General features: G+C 35.7%; 1 protein-coding gene across 1 annotated transcript in view; it reads right to left on the bottom strand.

Moving 5' to 3' along the window:
* Nucleotides 1-2,495: 2,495 nt before the first annotated feature.
* DNAJC3 (DnaJ heat shock protein family (Hsp40) member C3) overlaps nt 2,496-22,482 on the bottom strand; it is a 92,677-nt gene continuing 72,690 nt past the window's right edge. The window contains exons 8-12 of the mRNA XM_036753655.1: nt 20,904-21,009; nt 20,694-20,814; nt 11,804-11,936; nt 10,387-10,535; nt 2,496-6,553 (exon numbers count right to left, since the gene is read on the bottom strand). Of these exons, the coding sequence (XP_036609550.1) occupies nt 6,396-6,553; nt 10,387-10,535; nt 11,804-11,936; nt 20,694-20,814; nt 20,904-21,009 (667 nt within the window). The 3' untranslated portion in view covers nt 2,496-6,395. The remainder of the gene's footprint in view (nt 6,554-10,386; nt 10,536-11,803; nt 11,937-20,693; nt 20,815-20,903; nt 21,010-22,482) is intronic.

Raw genomic sequence — 22,482 nt, 5'->3', positions numbered from 1 at the left:
CAATCAAAAATATACTCCACTTAGAAGTAGATTAAAAGAGAAGCTAAAAAAAATTGTAGTAGCAACCCTTTTAGATAGATAAAAGGAGAAAGGAATAGGATTTAAGTACCTCCTATGTGCTAAGCACTATATAGATATCTCAGCTGTTCTATAGAAGTTTGTTTTTTTTTTTTTTTTACTTAAAACACAACTGCTAAAATATCTAAAGGTTCCAGAAAAAAAAATATTTCTTCCTCATCACATTAAATTAGCAATTTGGAATGATCCATATAAACTGATACTTAATGAGCTATTTAGGATTTCACAAACTCCAGATGTATGTCAAAAATCTGTTAGGAAAGATTCCGTTTGAACAAGGCCAATGTTTTCTGCCAAGACTTTTTCATAACTGTAGAAAACCTAAAAAGATATCATTCCAAAGTGGTCTATTGGTTGATTATATTTACATCATTTTCTAAATTATCCAAAGTATTTGCATTATAAATAATAACCCTGTTTATATGACTTGACATTCCTCAGCTTTCCGTGTGGCAAAAGTCTGAAATAGCATTTCCCTGGTCACAGGACCTGCCTCGAAGCCCTGCCAGAAGGTGACAGTTCAGAGAGGAATGCAACAAAAAGAACACCCTTTTAGTACTTTTAAAAAACCCAAACTTTGTTGCACATAAAACAACCATTATGGGATTAGAAAAGCTGGAAATTATTTTTATTGCTTAAGGGGCTTTTTTGGTGAATTGTTAACAAAAGCACATTTTAAATAATACAAACACGATGCAACTGTGTACATATAATGTGAAAACACTAATGACATCCCAGGAAGAGGCATATTTTGCAATGTCCAAATCAGAAATGAAGTGTTTGGGAAGTAGTTATCAATAGATGACTCCAAATGAGCCTTTCATACCCAAGAGTGGAATTTCACCCAGTAAGGAAAACATACAAAGTTCATTTAAAAGAACCATTTCCAAGGTTCTCTAATGATTAGAAATTCATAAATATTATACACATGCACATATACCAGAGGACACAAAGAGGGCTGTCCAAAATGTGGCCCACCTACAATGCACGGGGCAGGGGTTTGAGGGTAGTGTTGTCCTTCCTGCCACTTTTTCAATTCACAGCTCTGCTTTACAAATCCACTTCACACAAGTCAATATAACCCTCATGATATCATTGGTCCTTTTTGAGAATTTAGGATGGATCAATTCTTGCTTATGTGGTATTGTGAAGAACCTTGGAATTGGAGTGCAAAGGCCTGGGCTGGTTCACATGCCTACCCTTGACCTTGGGAAAGTTACAAGTGACTCTTTGGATCTTGGTTTCCCAACATATAAAACTGAGGAATGGACTAGATCATCTCTCAGTTCCCTTTCAATTCTACATGCTTTAATCAGGGAGAAGGGGGCTGTCACCCAAGCCAGGCAAGGCTGCTTCTTCCCCATAGGCTCTACCACAGGGGTCATTTCCCCAGCAGTGACAGAAGCCCCTCCCACTTCATTTCCTTGTTTATTAAATTAATTCCTATTGTGAATTGATGTGATTAACCCCAAAAGAGTAGGAATTCATACATAATTAGTTCAACAAACTCTCTTAAGCACCTGTGTATGGAGCAGGGTGGAAAGCACAGGCAGAATTCTAGTAAAGAAAAAGCAAACAAATTCATTTGATTTATTATATTTCTGTTTAACCTAAAATTTTCAAGTATAGTTTTCACTAATTTTGATTAAGGTAAATCAAAAGTTGGGGTTTTTGTTTTTTAGTAAAAGTACCTGTTGCAAGACTTGGGAAATGAATACACTGCCGCTTAACTGAATTGGCTAAGTCTGCATAGACCGTACAGAGTTGTTTCCCATGTCTCCGTATTTCAACTCCAGCTAAAAGAACCCTATGGAAACATCCGGATCATTTTCCTTTTCATACTTTTCCTTCATTTTTTTTCTGAGCTGCTTTCACCTTTCTAGTACCAACATCACTACTGACCACTCAAATTTTTATAGTACTTTCTTCGCAATAAACCTATTACGTTAGTGGTACAGATATCCTAATTTCACCGAGAAAACTGAAACTCAAGAAAAAGCAACTTACCTGTTCATGATAATAGAATTAAGGGGCAGGTCTCCTTACTCCAAAATCTAACGCTCTTTTGAATATATTACAATGCCTTCAGTTTAGTTATCCACAAAATGGGAAGTGACAATTTACTAGGAAGGCTCATCAGATGCAAGCTAACTTGCATTCAATATAAAATCAATGCTATCATTAACATGTAGCATCTTTATAATATTTAGACTTGCTTCTTGTTAGCTTGGGGGAGGGGGGGAAAAGAAGGTGCTTTGATTTCCTTTACAACTTATTTATGGCAAGCTTCCTTTTCTCAACATACCAATTTGGAGGATACTGAAATATAGGGGAAAAAAATTATAGCATCATCTCTGAGGTTCTCATGACCACAGCAACTCTTTTTTATAGGAATCATAAAAGGAAAAAAATGCACATATCACCATAAATATCTTTATTAAATGTGAAAATACACTGGCATAAAAATAGTACCCACATTTGTAGACATGTCTGAGACCCAGTTCATCGCGTTTTAGGTTCCTTTCCTTCTTTTATATAAAACATTCAAAAATTTTAAGATGCATTAAGTTAGTCATCTCACTCAAATAGCTGAACTATAGCTTTAGGGTAGGAGTAGTATCTAACTTACAGTAAGAAAGATCACCAGTTTTAACCCCTGCCAATCTTTCTCACTGCAGGCAGAGGTGTGACAAATGTAGATAAACAAAAGCAACAAAATTTTGTTACTTCACAGAGCCACGCAGTGGCTAATTTATCTTAAATCAGACAGCAAGCAAGAGATCTCTGCAACAAGACTGAGTTACCCTACCTACTATCATCCTGTTTAAAATGTAGTAAATTTCTTGCCACTAACAAGTAGTGATTAACAGGAATGATCTGATTTAGAATAAAACTGTATTAGTCATTGAAGAATTACAAATGCCTTCCTCCTTCCTCTCCGGATGTTGAAAAGGAAACTATAGTCAGTAAGTAAGGCTGTACAGATGTGTTTTACAACTATTCTTTTGACATACTGGTCAAATCCTTTTGCAAGGCAAACTAAATGGTGTACTATCACAATAAGGCAAAAACTTGGCCAACTAATTATCTCAGGTGAAAATTGTCACTTCTCACCATGAATAAAATGACACTGTTTTGTATGTATTGTTATACTAAAAAGTATCTTTTAATTATCCTCTTTTTTTAGGGGTGGGGAAGTATTTTTTTTTCTTTCAAGTGATGTGGACAGTTTTAGATCCCATTGCCAGAGACCCAAATTTTCCCAAATGCTTTCATACTGGCAACTCAAAAGGCTAGAGTTAATACTGACCTGAAATGGAAAACTGTCATTTTTAAAAGTCAAATTGATGGCTAGATTGCTTATTATAAAATTCACTTCAGCAGAGGATGCTCAAAGTAGTGTTTACATTTTCATTTATTCTGGCAAAAAGCAAACTTCTGTACACACTTTCAGACTTCTCAATGAGTTTTAAACTACCCTTCTTAAGACTGCTTTTGCATCATGTACAGATAAGTGTATTTAATACTTTTTTGCCATGGGTGACTCCCATTAAACCAGCTTTACTACAATGGAATAGACCAGTGACATTTTATTTAGGGAGCTCACTAATGAAAAGTGAGTAATTCAGAAGAGAACACAATAGAGTTAAGGATAATGTATCCTTACATGTGACCCACTGCATATTCTTCCTGAAAGAGCTACAAATGCTTTGTGCCTGTGACCAAAAGCAGTATGTCGGCAGAAAGTGCACAAGAGCAGCAGCCACTGTCCATTGTACAGTGTGGCTTCCTACTGTTAGGCAGACAAACTGCTCTACTATTCCTTAATACGCAAATGTTTCTATATCACTGTTACAAACTGCATTCACTGGGCTTCATAAGAGCTTCACAGTCTTCCTACTTTCTTCCTCAAGTAGCAGAACGCAATACCAGTCCAGACATCTCACATTCTCTTTAATGGAATTGGCACTGTGCAATATATAGCTTCTCTTTCTTCTTGGATGAACTAAAGCTGTCAAGTGTTTCTAATTTATAATTATGGTGCTTCTAGAGGAAAACAGGCTTTGAACATAACTGTCCACCTCCCTTCGGTGAGTGACTGACTTGAGGCTTTGGAATCATGGTTATTGAGAGGTGAAAACTCAGGCATGCAGTCTGAAGTTAGATGCTCTATCAGTAACAAATACCCTAAAGAACATGAATTCCCAATGCAATCCGATCCATGACCATCACAATCATCCACTCAACTCTCTCACATCCTGGCAATTTTGGTATTCTTTAAATGTTAGGCTGTGGGGACTTAATCCATTTTTATCTGGGGTTTTGAAGACCCCTACTACCTGCAGGGCTATCAGCTGGGTAGTAGTCTTCTTGGTGTGACGCCAAGGAAAATTTGTGAGGAAGACAAGATTCAAAAATAATTTCTGTAGATAACAGAATTAGTTCCAGTTGTACAAATGCTTAAGATTTTTTCAAAGAGTTAAAGAATATAGCTTACATTGTACATTTGCAAATTATAGTGGATTGAGCTTCAAGACATTATAAAACAAATGAAAACTGCAAATCAATGAAAAATTTTCTTTTCAATGCTTTACATTTATGGAGAGACAATTAGACATCATGGTATCGGCTAAAATTTTCTACAACTCATCTACATAGTTAAACATCCAACATCTTTTTAAACAAAATCTTAGGCAAACTCATATTTATGAATAAAATTTTGTGCTTGGCTAATAATGCTGGCATCAGTATAGTCAAATTACCGTCTCCACTGACTAGATCTCTTGATTCTCTACTAATTTTAAGTACCTTATGCTACTAAAAGTGATCCCCCAAAACTCAGAGCTCTAAAAAAACTTCAATGGGAGCAATTAATAATTATTAATTAAATCTATTATCTTAGATTTTAAATGCAGCACTAGCATTTCCTTAAAAGGTACAATGTCCTTGGTTAAAGAGATCTATTCAAAAGAGATCAATTCCTATTCTGAACAGGGAAAAAAATAGTCTCCATAGTATGCCTGAATAGCTTAATTACTATTCAGTAATTGCCTCACAGAAAAGGAACATGTGACCTATCAGGAGATAAATATTATTTTTACAGAGAAATGATGGTGGAAACTTGGGTTGAGTTCAAGTCGAGGCACATTTTTCTAGGGCGAAGAAAAAAGATTGTGTAAGACACCCCAGGAGCTTAAATCAGACTGGTACCTTTTGTAACATCTGATTTTGAAATGTGTCAGGAAACTAGGAGTCCTGTAAACCCAGGGATGAGAAAAGAACTCTAACAGAGCCATCACAATAAAGGATATTGAAATACTGTATTTGAAGGCCTATATATCCTGGAAAAGTGACTTTAAGTTTCAAAACCAAATCTTGATCTTGCAAATTTGGTAAGACAGGTAGGAACTCATTATTAAAAAAAATTTTCTCTCTACTTGTATAGAAGCAATATTGCTCAAAAAATTTTTCAAAATTTGAAAATAACTTTTTACAGAAACAAAGTATCTCTTTTTAGTCTTAAATGAAAATGCTCCCAGGTCTTCATGACATCCAATTCCAATTATGCAGTCCTGAGGAACTCTCATTCAGCTACCAAAAAAATAAATAAATAAAATGTGCTTTCTAACCCCAATCAAGAATCCAAAATTTGGTAGCAAGTTTTCTAAATGAGAGATTTTCACTTCTTTACTTGTAGCCATAGAGAAGCAATATCATTAAATTGAATATAGTATTAAGGAAGTTCAAATATTAACAAATAAACATTTAAAAATATTAGAAATCAATAACTGTTCTGTTTGTTCAAAATCCCAGTCTAGCAGTCTATGCTTCAGAAAACCAAGTTACCCTAAAACAATACGGTTTAGAATGTGGTCTCATCGTTCATTTTTCACTTTTGGAATACTGAAACATGCCCAGTCTTCTGAGAACAACAGCTTCTTTTTTGGCTTATGTATGCTTACAGATGCACCATATGTAGGTACTGACACACCACACAAGGATTGGACAGGAGGAAGGATTTGCATTTGCTCCAATGCGAAAAATATAAAAAAATACATTGATGCTTATACAAGAGAGTCTGCCCCAGACTTGGCTGCTTCACACGGGCACTGAACCATCACTCATCATCCCACCCCCAGCCAACAAGAGAGTTTAAAATGGACAGGAAAAGATTCTTCCTATTAAAACAATTCTTTGGTTATGGACAACAGAAAGATTTGAAATATTTCATTAGAGTCCTGAAACTGGAACAAGGTTTGTTTTCTAATTTTAAAAAAGTTAGGAGAAGGAACAGTAGCAGAAAAACATTGTTGGTTTTAATTAAAGTGGAATTTAAATCGAAATGGTCCGCCTGAGCTGAAGGGGTTAAAGCCTTGCCATGAATTCCAGCTTCTATGGAAACTGTTGCCACCACCTCCCTGTTGGCTCTCTGCATCCAAGGGATCTTCTCCTTCATCAAACTTTTTCCTCATTTCTAAGAAATGGAAAAAAAAAAAAAACTGAGGCACAGGTGTGTTAAATTCTATCTGATTAAAGAAGGGGAAAACCACTTTTAAATGGTATAAGCAATTGTGTCTGGCATTTTATATTGTGTGTCACACACTATGAATAATAGCTCTGTAATGAGCAACGCACATTACAGCTTTCATTTCAGCTCACGAAAGGAAAGATTAAAAATAGTACTTTCAAATTCATTAAAGTAGCCTTCTTTATATTTATTCTATCTTAAAAAGAGAGACGAGCTACTTTCCTTTGACATTTTAATAAGTTCTCTGAGGTAAAAACTAACAGAAATGATCTTACAAGAAAGCAAAAACAAAACTACCATCGGCAGAATTTCAAATGCAACAGTTGTTCTAATCGATTCTAGCACCTGAATGAATCTGCACTGATTCTGCACTAATGCATACGTTTATAATGTACTCACAAATTAAAAGTTGACTGCCCAGCAAGAAAATTATAATACTTATGAGTCATATGTAAGAACCAATACCTATAATTTCTCAGAAAAGTAACAACACCCCACACTCTTTATGCTGGAACTACATTTGGAGAATACAAACACAAATAATGTTCTATTTTATGCTTGCATTTGACTTATCATACAAAAAACCATTCAAAGTGCATTTTAATTTGCTTATTTACATATTCTTATATTCACACCTAGTATTCACAATTTCTAAACAGAAAACACTTGACACTACATTTGTATATTACACTTAAGTTCCTCAGTATTGAGGAATGCATTTCTGGTCCCTTTTCTCTCTCAACTCTTCAGCAACCTCATTAACCCTCATAGATTTAAATATCATCTCCAAGCAGATGACTCCCTGACCTATACCCAACCCCAGTCTCTCCTCCAAGCTTTAATCTTAGATCATCAGATGCCTTATAGACATTTCAAACCAGATGTCTCAAAGACATTTTAAACTCTACACATACAAAAGTGAACTCATTGTCCTTTCCCCCTAAATCCTCCCCTCTTCCAAACTTCCTTTTCTCTGTTGAAGACACCACTTTCCAGTCTCCCAAGTTCATAACCTTGGAATTATCCTCAACTCACTCTCCTACAGCCCACAAATCTAATCAGTTGTCAAATCTTACCATTTCTACCTCCACATCATCTCTCACATATGATCTCTTTTCTCCCCACCCACATAGCTACCACCTTCGTTCAGGCTCTCACCACGTCTTTACTAGATTACTATGACAATCTCCTAATTAGTCTCCCTGCTTTAAGCTTCTCACCACTTCTATCTATCCTATACTTCTGCCAAGCTCATTTTCCTTAAGCACAGATCTGCCTATGTCACCCCCTCCTCTACTCAACCAACTCCAAAGGCTTCTAGTTGCCTTTATGATAAAACATTAGCTCTTCTTTTTAACTTTTAAAGACTTACACAACCTGGCTCCAACATATCTTACTAGCCAAATTTGGCAGGTGAGCCTACCAAAACTGGCTTTTTGTTGTCTTTTCTTTATACATTACTCTCCCATATCTTGTTTTCTGGTATGTATTCCCTCCTTCCCTAAGCTTCATACAAAGATGCTTGGAAGGCTGACAGATCTGTGTGAGGGCTAGAGCAGCTCAATACTAGGTGCACCAGGGACAGGATGGCATCCTGCTCTTAGAAATAGCATACTGGCTCATTTCTCAAATATATAGAGAACTGAGACAAATATATAAGAATGCATGCCATTCATTCCTCAATTGATAAATGGTCAAAGGATATGAACAGGGAGTTTTCAAATGAAGAAATTAAAGCTATAGTCATGAAAAAATGCTCTAAATTACTATTGATTAAAGAAATGCAAATTAAAACAGCTCTGTGGTACTACTTCACACCTATCAGATGGGTGAATGTGACAGAACAGGAAAATGATAAATGTTGAGGATGTAGGAAAATTGGAACACTAATGCATTGTTGGTGGAGTTGTGAACTGATCCAACAATTTTGGAAAGCAATGTGGAACTATGCCCAAAGGGCAATCAAACTGTGCATAACCTTCAATCCAGCAATACCACTGCTAGGTCTATATCCCAAAGAGACTGTAAAAAAGGGACAAGGACTCACATATACAAAAATGTTTATAGTAGCTCTTTTTGTGGTGGCAAAGAATTAAAAATTGAGGGGGTGCCCATCAATTGGAGAATAATCGAACAAGTTGTGGTATACGAATGTAATGGCATACTATTGTGCTATAAGAAATGATGACCAGGTGGATTTCAGAAAAACCTGGACTTACATGAACTGAGGCTGAGTGAAGTGGGAAGAACCAGGAGAACACTGCACATGGTAAGAGCAACATTGTGCAATGATCAACTATGATAGACTTAGGTTGAAAACTATCTTTACATCTATTTAGGACAAGATAAAATACTATTAAATGCAAAAAAAAAGAAACCTCATGCCTGGACTGAAGGCCAGATTAGCTGTGTGACCAAGTACAGGTCCCTTAACCTGCCTGCACTTCAGTTTCTTCATCAGTAAAAGCACCTGCCTCATAGGGTGGTGTTCAAATGCGATCATGTTCATAAAGAGCAGAGCAACTCCTCACAAAGTCTAAAAAGCTCACTAGGCATGTCCTGGGAATGTGCCCAAGGCAGAGAAGCTCTCAGAGACTTGCCAGAGTCACACAGACATTAAGTGTCAGGGGTAGGATTTGAACTCAGGTTTTATGGACTTCAAGTTGAGATCTCTAGCACCTTTTGCCTTTAGACAGTTCTAATTGTAGGTTACTTTACCCACTTTCTAGAATGATATACGCTTACTTACTTTTTGGATTTTCTAAATGATTAAAATCTTGGGCACTAGAAATCTCACCACTTTTCTGTCATTTGAAATTTCCTTCCTGGGATCTCTAATAGATTTTATATATTAGTCACAAGAATATCCAACTTTAAGCCTTAAAGTTGATATGCCGAAGGTAAGAAGAAGGGACAGAGACCCTGTATAGATGGGAAATTCTGGTTATTGGACTACGTATATTTTATTTGTCTCACCATTCTGCCTGGCTCCTCTTTAGATTTATTTCTAAAACCTAGTGTTGGCTTCTGTTGATGGTTCTACCATTTTCCTAGTTACCCAAGTAAAGTCGTGTACAGCTCTTCCCCACCTCCCCACCTTACAGTCCTCTCCCATATACCCCATCTTTTCCAAGCCCACTGAAGCCACCATATGTCTCCTTGCCTAAGCAATCATAACCCCCAAACTGGTATCCCTTTGCCTCATCTATCCCTTCTCTACTCAATGTTTCAGACCACTGCTCAAGTTATGTTACTATTTCACTCTGGTCATGTCACTCCAGTATTCAAAAACCTTTCTTGGCTTCTCACAGCCTACCAAATAAACTCTAAAGTTCTCATTTTAGCACTCAAGGGTCTCCATAATCTGGCTCCCATCTAGCCTGCCTCAATAAATATTCTTCCCCTTCATATATTCTACATTCAAGCCCAAAAGGATGTCTATCTCCCCCTTTTTTTAGGCTACCCCTCCTATCTATCTATCTATCTCAGGCAGATTTGCCTAACTCAAGGGCTACCTGACCCTGCCTCCTACACTCCCAGACTTGCTGGAAGTGATCTCTTCTCCCTCAAAAACCTCTCAACATACTTTGCCTGGACTCTTTCTGTGCCCTCCCTTGTATCACAGTCCATGTATGTATGTGTCTTTCTCTCTTAAACTACAAGCTCCTGGGCAGCAGGATCTATGTAAAGCTATTTTTATATTCCCAGAACTTAGCACAGTGCTTTGCACAAAGCACTTAATAAATGTTCATTAAATTAAACTCAATTTTATGTAATACCTGGATCTGACAGTACTTCTTTAGCAGCTGCTATGTCAATAAATTTTTTCTCTGCTTTTTTCTTTTCTTCTTCATTCTGAAAATTATCTGGATGCCACTGCAGCGCTAACTTTCTGTATGCCTTGATGATTTCTTGTTTTTTAGCATTTCTGGGGGATTAAAACGTAATAATTATATATTAATAGAAGAGATTTACAATATACCACCACAATGAACTGGAATACAATCATCAAACACTAAAATAAAAGAAAGCCACATGAATTTCCAATTTCTTTAAGTATGTAAGTTTCTGAAGTACACAGTGATGTGATACAGTGCTAAGTTATGATGAAAAAACTAGAGAAGGGTACCTCAGATAGTTATTTCAATAAGATTAAAATATTAACTGGTTAAAAACAGAAGGAATTATTCCTCATGATAGTTGCCACTAGGAAAGCATTTTGTAAACCATAGTGTAGACAATCCCCAGTGTGGTAACTTGTTCCACCAACAAAGATGGCACTTTATCTCTGACTTACTCGGCATTAAGTACTACAGGGGTTACCTGAAGCTCATAGAGGGTAAGTGACTTGCTCACAGTCACATAAGGGTAAGAGGCAGGATTTGAAATCCAGGTCTTCTCAACTCCAACCCCAACACTCTATGCACTATGGTATACTGTCTTTAGAAAGTACTATATAATTAGGAGTTGTTTTTATGCTTTTTAAAATGACATATCCCAATTTTAAAACCTTCTGGATTTTCTGACTAATGATCTTGGGCATTGAAAATCTCCTATATGTTCTCATTTGAACTTCTAGAGCTCTGTACATTTAATCAAAGTAGAAACTGGAAAGGACCTCAGAGGCCTTATAGTCCAATTCTCATATTTTACAGCTGTGGAAATAGGCCCAACGAAGAATTTTACTCATGGATTAGCTTTATATCAGTAATATGAGAATCAAAGTTTCAGTTTTTAAGTTGATATGCTAAAGATAGGAATACCTTTGTTCAAGAGGAATTTTGCATAGGATTACAAAACAAATTAGTAATTTCTAGCTAGTTACCTGACATCAAATGCATGGGAGTCATCGATTTAATTATGATGGCTGAGAGTGATGGGTTTTTTAACCCTCTTTTTTTTTTTTAACAATTGATGTTTAGGTCTTTTTAGGCATGAGTTTAATTTCCCTGTTTTATGGCCAAAAACTAATTCTCTATTCTTATAGTGCATGTGTTTTTACATAATCATTAAAGTAATATTTTTGCAAATAATTCTAAAAAGTTTTATAGATGTCTAAGGCTTTTATCTATGTGGCTATAATTGCATAATTTAAGAGAATAATGGGGGAAAGAGGCCAAAAAAGGGACTTATTGCTATTTTAATCAGATATATTTTGAAGCCAATGTAAATTCTAAATACATATGAACAATTCACCTTTTTACTCCCAAGATTTTGTAATAATCTCTTTTCTGTGACTGTTTCAAGAGTCTTTGAGCTTTCTCTAGTCCTTCTCGAATCTGTTGATCATTTTCATTGTGTTCCTGTGCAGTTTCATAATCCTGAATAGCTGTCAAAATGTTTGAAATAATGCTGTTAAGAGCAATTATAATACATTTTTAACTTTTTTACTAAATCATAAGCTTTATATTGAGGATTAAAAAGTATTTCCAACCCCCTCAATTTTTTTTGTCACTATGAGATACCAAAAGATAACTATTACGTTATCACTTCCAGGAAGTGAACTCCACCACTGTTTCCTTGTCCACCTTTTCTGACATCTTCCTTATCCCCAATGCCCACTAAAAAAAGCCCACATTGGAAAGCATTATATTTAAGTAACATTACTTTACTGTAAGGCAATCTTACAGTTTATCACATAGGAGTTGTGTTCATAAAGAATTTGTTGGGAAAGGTAAAAATGACTATTAGATCTCTCAATCACATGCAAGGGAAATAGAATCCATGAGGATCAGTTTGGAAGAAGGAGGAATATAAAGTGAAGAGCCACCAAAGTCTGGCTCAAGTGCAGTGATGAAGCATCATCAAGTTTTTATTACTATGAAAAACATATTTATCTTAGCAACAACTAACCCTGAAGGATGTGGAAAACAACTTTAACGGGTGTCTTCAGAAGGACTAATACACATAAAGGAGCTTTCACACAAAGTAAAGGAGCCCAAACTAAACTGTACAATTACACATGTTGCTAATGGGCACTGTGTCTTAGTAGTTAAACTGTGTTTGGGATTAAACTAGCTTTACCGTATGGTCACATTAACCCTTTAACCCAAGTGCTGAGTATCCTCATTAGAGAACTGGCTGCTTTGGGCAGCTGAGGCCAGCTATTAGTTCTCCTCCTCAAATTACTTTGAATTTATTTATCTGTGCACTCACTGTAGCTAGCAGAGTGTAAGTTTCTTGAGGGCAGGCACTATTTCTTCTTTATAACCTCTAGTACCTAGGACAGTGCCTCATACAATCGCTGATTTTTCCAGACAGTTGGCATACCATACAAATGAGGCCCAAAGTTATTATATTCAATGTTTATAAACTGACTCAAACCAATGCAAGATGGATTTAATAACAAGATGACCTAAACTAAGTAACTAGCATATCAATCAACCCATATCAATCAATAAGTGAACAGTCCCCGCCTTTAAGGAGCTTACATTTTATCAAAGAAGACAAATTCAACAAGTATGAATGACTGAAAAAGCAATTATTAAGCACTTACTAAATCAGGTTCTTCAAAAGACAGTTCCTGCCCTCAAAAAACTTACATTCTAGTGAGTATGACAACAAATATGGGGGAATGGTGGTCAGGGAAGGAACAAAATAGTGGGGTTAATTTGATTACAGTTCTCAGAGCTAGAGTTAGAAAGAGGGAGGAATATACAAAACAAGTTAACAAACATCTGTTAAGTGTGCCAGGCATTATGTAAGCCCTAGATACACAAGAAAAGCAAAAACAGTTCCTGCCCTCCAGGAGTTCAAGATCTAATGGGAGAACCAACATGCAGATATCTGGGGAAAACTGGAGGAAATCTCTGAATGAAAGCACAAGTATTAAGGAGGATCAAGAAAGGCTTTTTGCAAATAAGCCAAAAATAAATTCAGGGAAATGGGACAGAGAGGGGTAAGAGGTAGGCAGACTGGCTGCAAGGAGAAAATAGTATCTGAGCTGAGTTTTGAAAGAAACAAGGAATTCATAGAGATAAAAGTAGAGGAGGGAGCGCATTCCAGTCATGGGGGACAGCTGTTGCCACTGAACTAACCCAACTCCATGGCACTGCAAAGAATGGGAGCTGAAGTGTCAAGTGTAAGGAAGAGCTGAAAGGCCAGGGTGGTTGGATTATAAAGTGTGGGAAGAGTAGCAACTTTCAGCAAAGTTGGAAAGACAGGCTAGAGTCACATTGTAAATGGGTTGTAAAAGCCAAAGGACTACATATAATAAGCTTTCAAAAAAAATTTTTTGTTAAATATGAATGATGGAGCAAATGGACTAATTAAAATCAAACTTTTTTTTTTAAAGAAACAATTCATTTTAGTGATGCGTCAATGTCATCTTTTTCATGGGGGTGAGGCAGGGGTGGGAGAGAATCACTGCAAACATTACCGTTACTTGACTCATTTTTGGTCTAGCCCTGGGATTTCATTGGCATAGGGAATTCCTAGAAGAGGAAACACTTTTCACTGAAGAAATTCTTTCCACCCATGCAGATCAGTAAATGTTCCATAATTTACAGTCTTAAAAAGTAGTTTTGGAGCAATGGGAGATTAAGCAATTTGGCCACGGTTGGTGTAATGCACCTATGTGTCAGCAGTAGGACTTGAACCCAGGTCTTTCTGCCTCTAAGACCAGCTCTCTAATGTACTACCGAGAATACTCGACATTTATGGTAAAGTTGGTTTAATCCCAACCACAGTTAAGCTACTAAAACAAAGTGCCCATCATTGACGTTAAAAGGATTACATCTGGTGACCAAATGTCGTAATTTAATCACATGAAACTCTGAGGGAGTTTTATGTTTAGTTATGTAAAAGACCTGAAAATTATTCAGATCGCACCTATCCCTAGAAGTCTTCTGTATTATGTAATTGGCATAATTACACATTACTAATAAAGTATTTCAAATGCAAATGATTTTTTTTACAAGAAAATGCTTACATACAAAGGAACAAAGGCCTAAAATTATACTTATGCTAATGAGGCAAAAAAGTAATAGTAGAAAGGATATACAAATTATAAGTGAATTTCCTATTTTAATTAAAACTGTGCTCATATTTTATACACACAGCGATATTTTATAATCTCTTTCTGCCCACCCAAAAAAATATGCAAATTTTAAGACTTTTTCTATAAACCAACATTCTAAACAGTGATGTTTGTTTGGCTGCTTTGGGCAGCTGAGGCCAGCTGTTAGTCTCTCTCCTCAAATTACCCTATATTATTTACCTGTGTACTTACTCTATGTAGTAGATTGTAAGTTTCTTGAAGGCAGGCACTATTTCCTCTCCATAACCTCTAGTACCTAGAACAGTGCCTTATACATATTAGATTCTTGGTAAATATTTGCTGAATTGAATTTTTGCAATGTAAAAATTCAATATTTTGCAAAACAGCAAATTTCTAATAAGAAAAACTAAATATTGTCATGGTAATAAACAAAATGCTTAGACTAAAATTGATATTCTTTAAGAGATATGCTTTGTATTTTACAAGTAATAAGCAATTGTTCTTTTTCTGCATTATAATCTGTAGTCTCATTATAGAGCTAAGATTTCTAGTTTATCTTAAGACAAAGTATTTGCATTAGATTGTTCTCAATGGGTATTACTTCTATCTTTTTGCTTTCTCTGAAAGTCAGCAGGAGGTACTAGGTAAGTTTATTAAATAGGCGCTGGATGACAGGATGAAATTCTATTTAAAAGCGAGGTATTTAAAAAAACAGTTATTGAGACTGCCTCAGATGCCCTGACGACTCAAAAGCTTAACAAATAAAAAAATCTTATTCTTCTGTTGAGATTCTCTGATAGTCGTCAGGCCTATTATAATTTAACATTCAAAGAAAGCACCCCATGTTAACAATATTTCCTCTACTTAAAAAGTACTGCAAAATGCTTGCTATGTAATTATGTCTATAAATACCACATATTGCTGCACCTAAAAACAAACATGTACTCTTTTATTCAATCTATTGTGTGAAACACCAGTATATTTTTTGTCTGGACCATTCACTGGAGCTCCCTCCCAGGAAGGAAAACTCCAACCAGCCCAAATCAGCAGGTACTCAGCAGCTTCCAGGGTTAAAGCGTTTCCTGGGGCTCTGAGAAGTTAAATATTTTACCCAAGGTCACACAGCTGATATGTGTCAGAAGCAGAATTTGAACCTGGATCGCTGTCTTCCTCTCTTTACCTAGCTCCCTTCAGGACTGTCCGAACTTCTCCACAAAGCCCTAGCAGCCTTCTTACCTTGAAAAATGCCTCTACCATCCCTAAAGATCCTTCCAGACCCCCTCCTCCAATTATAGCAAGTTCCTACCATAACCATTATTTTCAGGATTTATCTTTAAATGTTTGACCGATAGCTAAATTCTATTAAGCATCTAAAATGAGATGACAATCGAATAATGGAATAATAATAGTATTTTTCTGTTAAATAATTGAGATTTCTTTAAAGGTTTAATAGCACTTTTTTCACAAATTCTGAGTATGAAACGATTGAGGTGGGAGTAGGGTGAAGCCTAAATTAGCAAAGATGAAAAAGAATGAAAAAAGTCAACACTGGAGGGCTGTGGGGAAGGAGGCATAGGAACAAAAGTCAAGTCAACAAGAACTTATTAAGCACTAACTATGGGCCAGGCCCTGGTGCCCTCAAGGAACTCACAATCTAATTGGGAATGAAGGGAGTAGAGACAAATTACAAATAATCACAGGATAAACTGAAGGTAATCTTAGAAGACATCAGTATTATAGGAAATAAGGAAAGCCTATCTGCTTTGCAAGTAATGAACCAATTTCTGTATTCAAAGAGAAACCAATAATTTTCTATAATTATTAAGAACAAATGACTACAAATTCAATTCAATAAACATGTACTATTCCAAGTGCCCACTCTGTGCAAATCACTGTGGGGGCTACGATGGATATAAAGTTGAAACAAGTCAAAGTTTCTGCCCTCAAGGATCTTAAGTGAGACAATGTGTGAAAAAAGAGCTGGCTTTGGAGTCAGAGCATCTGGGTTCAAATCCCTCCTCTGATGCTTCCTGTGTCACTCTGGGCAAGCTACTTTAGCCTTCCTAGGTCTCAGTCTTCCTCTCTATAGAATGAGGAGGCACTGAACTAGCTGGCCTTTTTAGGCTCCTTATCATCACACAGAGTTTAAAAGGTTGGAAAAGTTAAAATACATTTCATTTTTTCATCACAACTATTCTGCAAGGAAGGAAGTTTAGATGTTAACTCAGAGGGAAGAATGGATCTGCCCAATCACACATCTAAGCACTGAAAGGGGGATCTGGATGCAGGTTCCTTTGCCTTCCAGTCCCAGTCTTTTGCTTACATCACTTTTGTCTTTTATACTCTAGAAGAGGAACAAAAGCATAACAGATGAGCAGAAGTACCAACAGCGAAGTTTAAAAGATCATTTTCAGTGGGGATGGAAAGAAGGCAAGGTAAGGGTGACAGGGCCTCAAAAGAAGTTGGACTAGAAAGTTTCCAATGTCCCTTCCAACACATGGTGAACACAAGAGTGCACACCGGCATCAGTTTGGCTAAATCTCTCCCTGCAACTTATGCCCAATATTGTTTTCATTCTATTCTCCAGAAGCAAGAAGAAGAAATCTAATGCCTCCAGGACCTGCCAACTATTCACCCTAAAACTCCTACAGATAAGGACCTTTCAAGATTTAGAATACAAAGATGCAATTTAGCAATGCTTGTAAATACTACATATGCAATGTGCTCTATTACCCCACTGTTACCACTAAAGTCCCATCTTTTGAGGGAGGCAAAATATAACTTTGGGGAAGAAGTGAAAAACAGAAGTAATTCAAAGTATCTGGTACTAGGAATGGAGTTCTAGACAGGCCTGGTTTTTACCCTAAAATATTTTCTTCCAGTTTCTTTTTTTTTTAAATCTTACTTGGTTATAATATTTGAAAATTAACAATTAAATAATCATTTCTTCATACAATAATCCACAGTTAAAAATGTAAATACTTAATCATTCACATAAGTTTGAAATATTTTCATTAGAAGGTTTCTATACTGAAACCCAAACTGAGGGAACCTTCATTTGTATACCATCTTTTACATTTAACGGAATGCTTTCACATACAAAATTATTTCATTTGATCCTCTCGTGTTAAAAACTAGGAATTTTTAATCTTAGTTTACATATACAATTGAAAGAAGTTCAGGGAAACTCAAGTCCAAACTAATGAAGGAGACAACACATAAACAAATATGTACAAACCAGTTATATACAAGATAAATAGGAAATAACAGAGGAAGGCACTAGAATTAAGAGGTTTGGGAAAGGCATCCTGTAGATAGCACTTCTTAAACTGTGGGTTGCAACTCCACATGGGGCTGCAAAAAATTTGGCAACAGTAAAAGGTTTCTAAGTGCACGACGACCAAAAAATAATCAAAAATCAAACACATAATGAATCCAAGATGTTTCTGGCAATGTTTGCCCATGTTGCACTGTACAGCCTTGGTTCTGAACACAAAGCATGTGCACACAATATCAACAATATTGCCAAAAGGAAAAAAAGGGGTCATAAGTGGAAAACATTTAAGAAGCCCTGCTGTAGAAGAAGGGATTTTAGTCAGGGCTTAGGGGAAATCAGGGAAGCCAGGAGGCAGACAGGAGGAGGAAGAGTATTCTAACCATGAGGGACAGCCAGAAAAAATGCCCACAACTGAGAAATGGAGTGTCTTGTTTGTGGAACAGCTAGAAGGCCAGTGTCAATGGATTAGATTAAAGAGTATTTGTTGGGGAGTAAGGTTTAAGAAGACTGGAAAGGTAGGTGGTCCTACCTTTCCAGGTTATAAAGGCTCTGAATGCCAAACTGAGCATTTTGGTATTTAATCCTAGAGATAATAGGGAGCCACTAAATAAAGTGTAATGAATAGGAGGGTGACATGGTCAGATCTGTACTTTAGGAAAAATCACTTTTTTTAAAAGAGGTCCTAAATTTAAATGCGGACTCCATTTCTTACTCCCTTTGGGGTATTGGGCAAGACATTTTAGCCTTCTGGGCCTCACCTTCTTCATATGCAAAATGAAGAAATTAATTGGACTAAACAATTTCTAAATTTCCTTGCAACTCTTAAATCCTTTGATTCTATCTTTACAGCATTGAGGTTTATGAACAGTTTTCCTATAATAACCTGTAAGTTGGATACTGCAAGTCTATCATTATCCTAATTTTGCAAATGAGGAATAAGGTTTCAAGGAGTGCCTTTTTCACCTATGTAACTAAAAGACAAATGGGAAACTTCCACTCAGCTCCTCTTGATTCCTATTCTAGGGCTTTTCCCACTATGCCACAGCTGCTTCTTCAACATTTATCTTATGATTGGAAACAAAACACTGTTAAGGGATAGAGAATCAGAAAAACCCCAACCTCTCAGAGTCCCAAGACTAGGGCACAGAACAGTTGCTGATTTGCATTCAGTGAGAGAGCTTTCTCACCAGAAAGTTCCCTACATCAATGAAACTACGGTCTGGACCAAAAAAAATCCTTTAAACCCACTCATTAATTCTCCTAATTTGCATTCAAACAAGATGGGCCAAATTTTGAAGTTTCAATTACATGTTTTTTAGGAGGTTAAAGTGAATATTCTGAAACAAAATTCAGTCTACCCTTATAACACATTCTCTTCAGGGTTAATAAATTTACAATCTGATTCAAATCAATTTATATTTTGTAACCTCATTTGAAATGGCTTCACAAAAGTATAATCTGAACCAAAATATGAATCACTACTAATAGTTATTTAAAAGAAATTATTCAAATTTCTTAATTACCTCATCCTAAATTAATACTAAGGTCATTCTACAAATTATACAGGAATAAAAATGTGAAAGTTTCACTAAAATGCAAGAGGCGGTTTTATACATAGACTGAAAGATTTAGACTTTTTTATGTTCTTCTGTGACTTCTCCAGTAATTACAAGGACTCAAAATGACATCTTAAAACCAACAGCATAAGTAGATGCCACACTTGAAAGCTAAAATAAACAAGCTCAATAGCATGATCTTGTATCTACAACACATATCATGGGGTATTTTTATCAAAATCATAATTACTGTAAATTTCAAATTCCTGGATGACTATTCATCCTGTGAAAATTTCCTATACATAGTAAAACAGAGTCTGTTTTCTCCTCTATGAAATAGGGTGATTAGACTAAGTAGTCTTTAAGGTCTCTTCTGTCTCTAAATCTACGGTGCTAGACCTAGATCAGAGATCTAGAGCTAAAAGAGAGCTTGGGAACCATCGAGTCTAACCCTCTTATTTTACTGATAAGGAAAATGAGGCCTCAGAAATTTAAGTGACTTACTCAAGTTATGGTTAGCAAACTGCTAAAACAGTAATTTGCTCATAAACCGTCAAATTATTGCCTAACAAATAAGATTTACCACAAGTATAAAAGTCACATTTGATCTGCTTTATGTTTATTTATGTTACTCAGTTACCTCTGACTCTTGATCCCGTGGACCATAGCACACCAATATTGTCTATGGAGTTTTCTTGGCAAAGTCACTAGAGTGGTTTGCCATTTCCTCTCCAGTGGATTAAGGCAAACAGAGGTTAAGTGACTTGCCCAGGATCACAAAGCTAATAGGTATCTGAGGATGGATTTGAATTCAGGAAGATGAGTGTGTCTTTCTCTAGACCCAGCCACAGGTATCCACTGTGTCCTTGCTGCCTCCATTATCTATTTATACCTTGGTCAGTTTTTTTAAATTAAAAATGAAATGAAATCTGGCCATACTCTCCCTTTAAAAATTGTCTAATTTGCATTTTCAGACTGATTTCAAATTAAAACTCTTCCATAAAGTCAAGTGAAATATTTTTCAACCACTTCATATTTAAATTTTTCTTAGTGGGATTCAATTGCAGACCTCATTCCTAATATTGAGTAATTTTTAAGTATTTCACTACTTATATACACTACTTATATTTAAAGAATTCATAAGAGCTTTAGGAAAACTACTTTTAAGCAAAGTGACATAACAGAAATTTCATATGTACTCATTTGATACATCAAAAGTATTAGCCCCCTGAAACTATGTTCCAAAAGATTTACCTTCATCATACATTTCCTCTATTAAATAGGCCTCTGCTCTGTCTTTGAGAGCATTCACATTGGCAGGCTCCAGTTGTAAAACTTCTGAACATGCTTTAATAGCTTCAACGGGTTTTTTATCCTAAAAACAAATAACAAAAAAGGAAGTATGATTGTTGTTTCATAAGCTAGGTAGAAACCTAAGTTTTAAGAGGCAAAATAAATTGTTACCTTGGAGAAGCAATGACAAATCCTCTCTTTGGAACGAATGGTATAAATAGGTGTATTTGGCTCTGTTTTCATTACAGATTCATATTTGCTAGCTGCATCTACATATCTGTTACAAAGTAAATAGGAGATAAGTATTCTGTAATACTGTTTCCTGAACAATTACCAGCACTGTCCACTGTTAACAAAATGCCACTTGACCAAATTAACATATTTTTCCAAAAGCAAAATTTTCACTTTGTTTTGATTTTTATCTTTATTTATTTGAATTAATAGAGTCATTCATTAGAGTTCAGAAGTATGAGCATACCACTACTGCACAAAGTAGACTGGGATAAGAGTAACATGTACTTTGCTTGCAAAAATCCCTACAAAGATTACTTTTTCACAGAAACACCTTAATGTAATTGTAACAATAGGATTCCACATAACTTTTAAAGTCGGACTTGCACTTGATGACTTCCAGCAAATTTCACTAGTGTATTACCAAAACTATACTTCTTAACTATTGCAAGCTTTTCAATCAGATCAATGTAAGTTAAGAAAACGTGAAGGAAGGAGGAAGAATAAGCATTTATATAGCATCTATTATGTGCCAGGCACTGGGGCTAAGTGGAGCTAATACAAATATCATTCTAATTTTAACCTCAAAAGAACTCTGGGAATAGGTACTGTTATTATCCTCATTGTACAGTTGAGGAAACAGAGGCAAACAGAGGTTAAGTGACTTGCCCAGAGTCATTCAGTCATTAAGTGTCTCAGGTCACTTTTGAAATCAGCTCTTGGGCTCAGCATTCTATCGGCTGTTATCACCTCGCTGCCTCTCACATGAGTCTAGAGTCTAGTGATTCATAAAAATTCACTTTGAGCTCTAGACCAGCTTTTGGAACATACAAAAAACAAATATCACATGCCATTTGATGTCTGGGTGCCGACACTTTCACAGTTAAGCACAATGCAGATACAGCTCATAATAAGTAAACTTAAATTCCCAAGACTGGTGAGTTTTCACAAATGTGAAAGCTATTTCAGAATTCTTTTCTGAGTCATTAAGCTAATAAATTGCTTCTGGATATTACAAGGAAATCAAACATCTAATACTCTTTTTTGATCAGAAATGTCAAATTAATGAAAATTTACTTATATGCCATCTTGGCATATTACTTTACATGTGCTTTGATCTTTACATTTAAAAGCTGACCCATTAGAATAGAAAGTCAACAAATAACACTGACACTTTAATTTACTGGCAAGATAACTCCAGACAACTTTTTATGAAAACCACATGCTCTAATATAATCACTCAAAGATTTTATTTTGTTTTTAATATGTATCAGTTACCCCAATAATGAAATTTTCTTGAAAATTATAGTAAAATTCATCAAGTTCCAAATATTATCTCTAGGATACTGCTTCCACAGACCAAGAAATAATACTCTAATTATATATTCTAATTATATATAAATAATATATCAATATAATAAAACATAATATAATAATAAAAATGATATTACATATAATTATATATAAATACTATGATTATAATTATAATCTACACACCCTCAACTGGATGTTGCATATT

Source organism: Trichosurus vulpecula, chromosome 4 (genome assembly GCF_011100635.1).
Source record: "Trichosurus vulpecula isolate mTriVul1 chromosome 4, mTriVul1.pri, whole genome shotgun sequence".
Taxonomy (NCBI): Eukaryota; Metazoa; Chordata; class Mammalia; order Diprotodontia; family Phalangeridae; genus Trichosurus; species Trichosurus vulpecula.
This window is presented reverse-complemented; position numbering and strand designations above follow the sequence as displayed.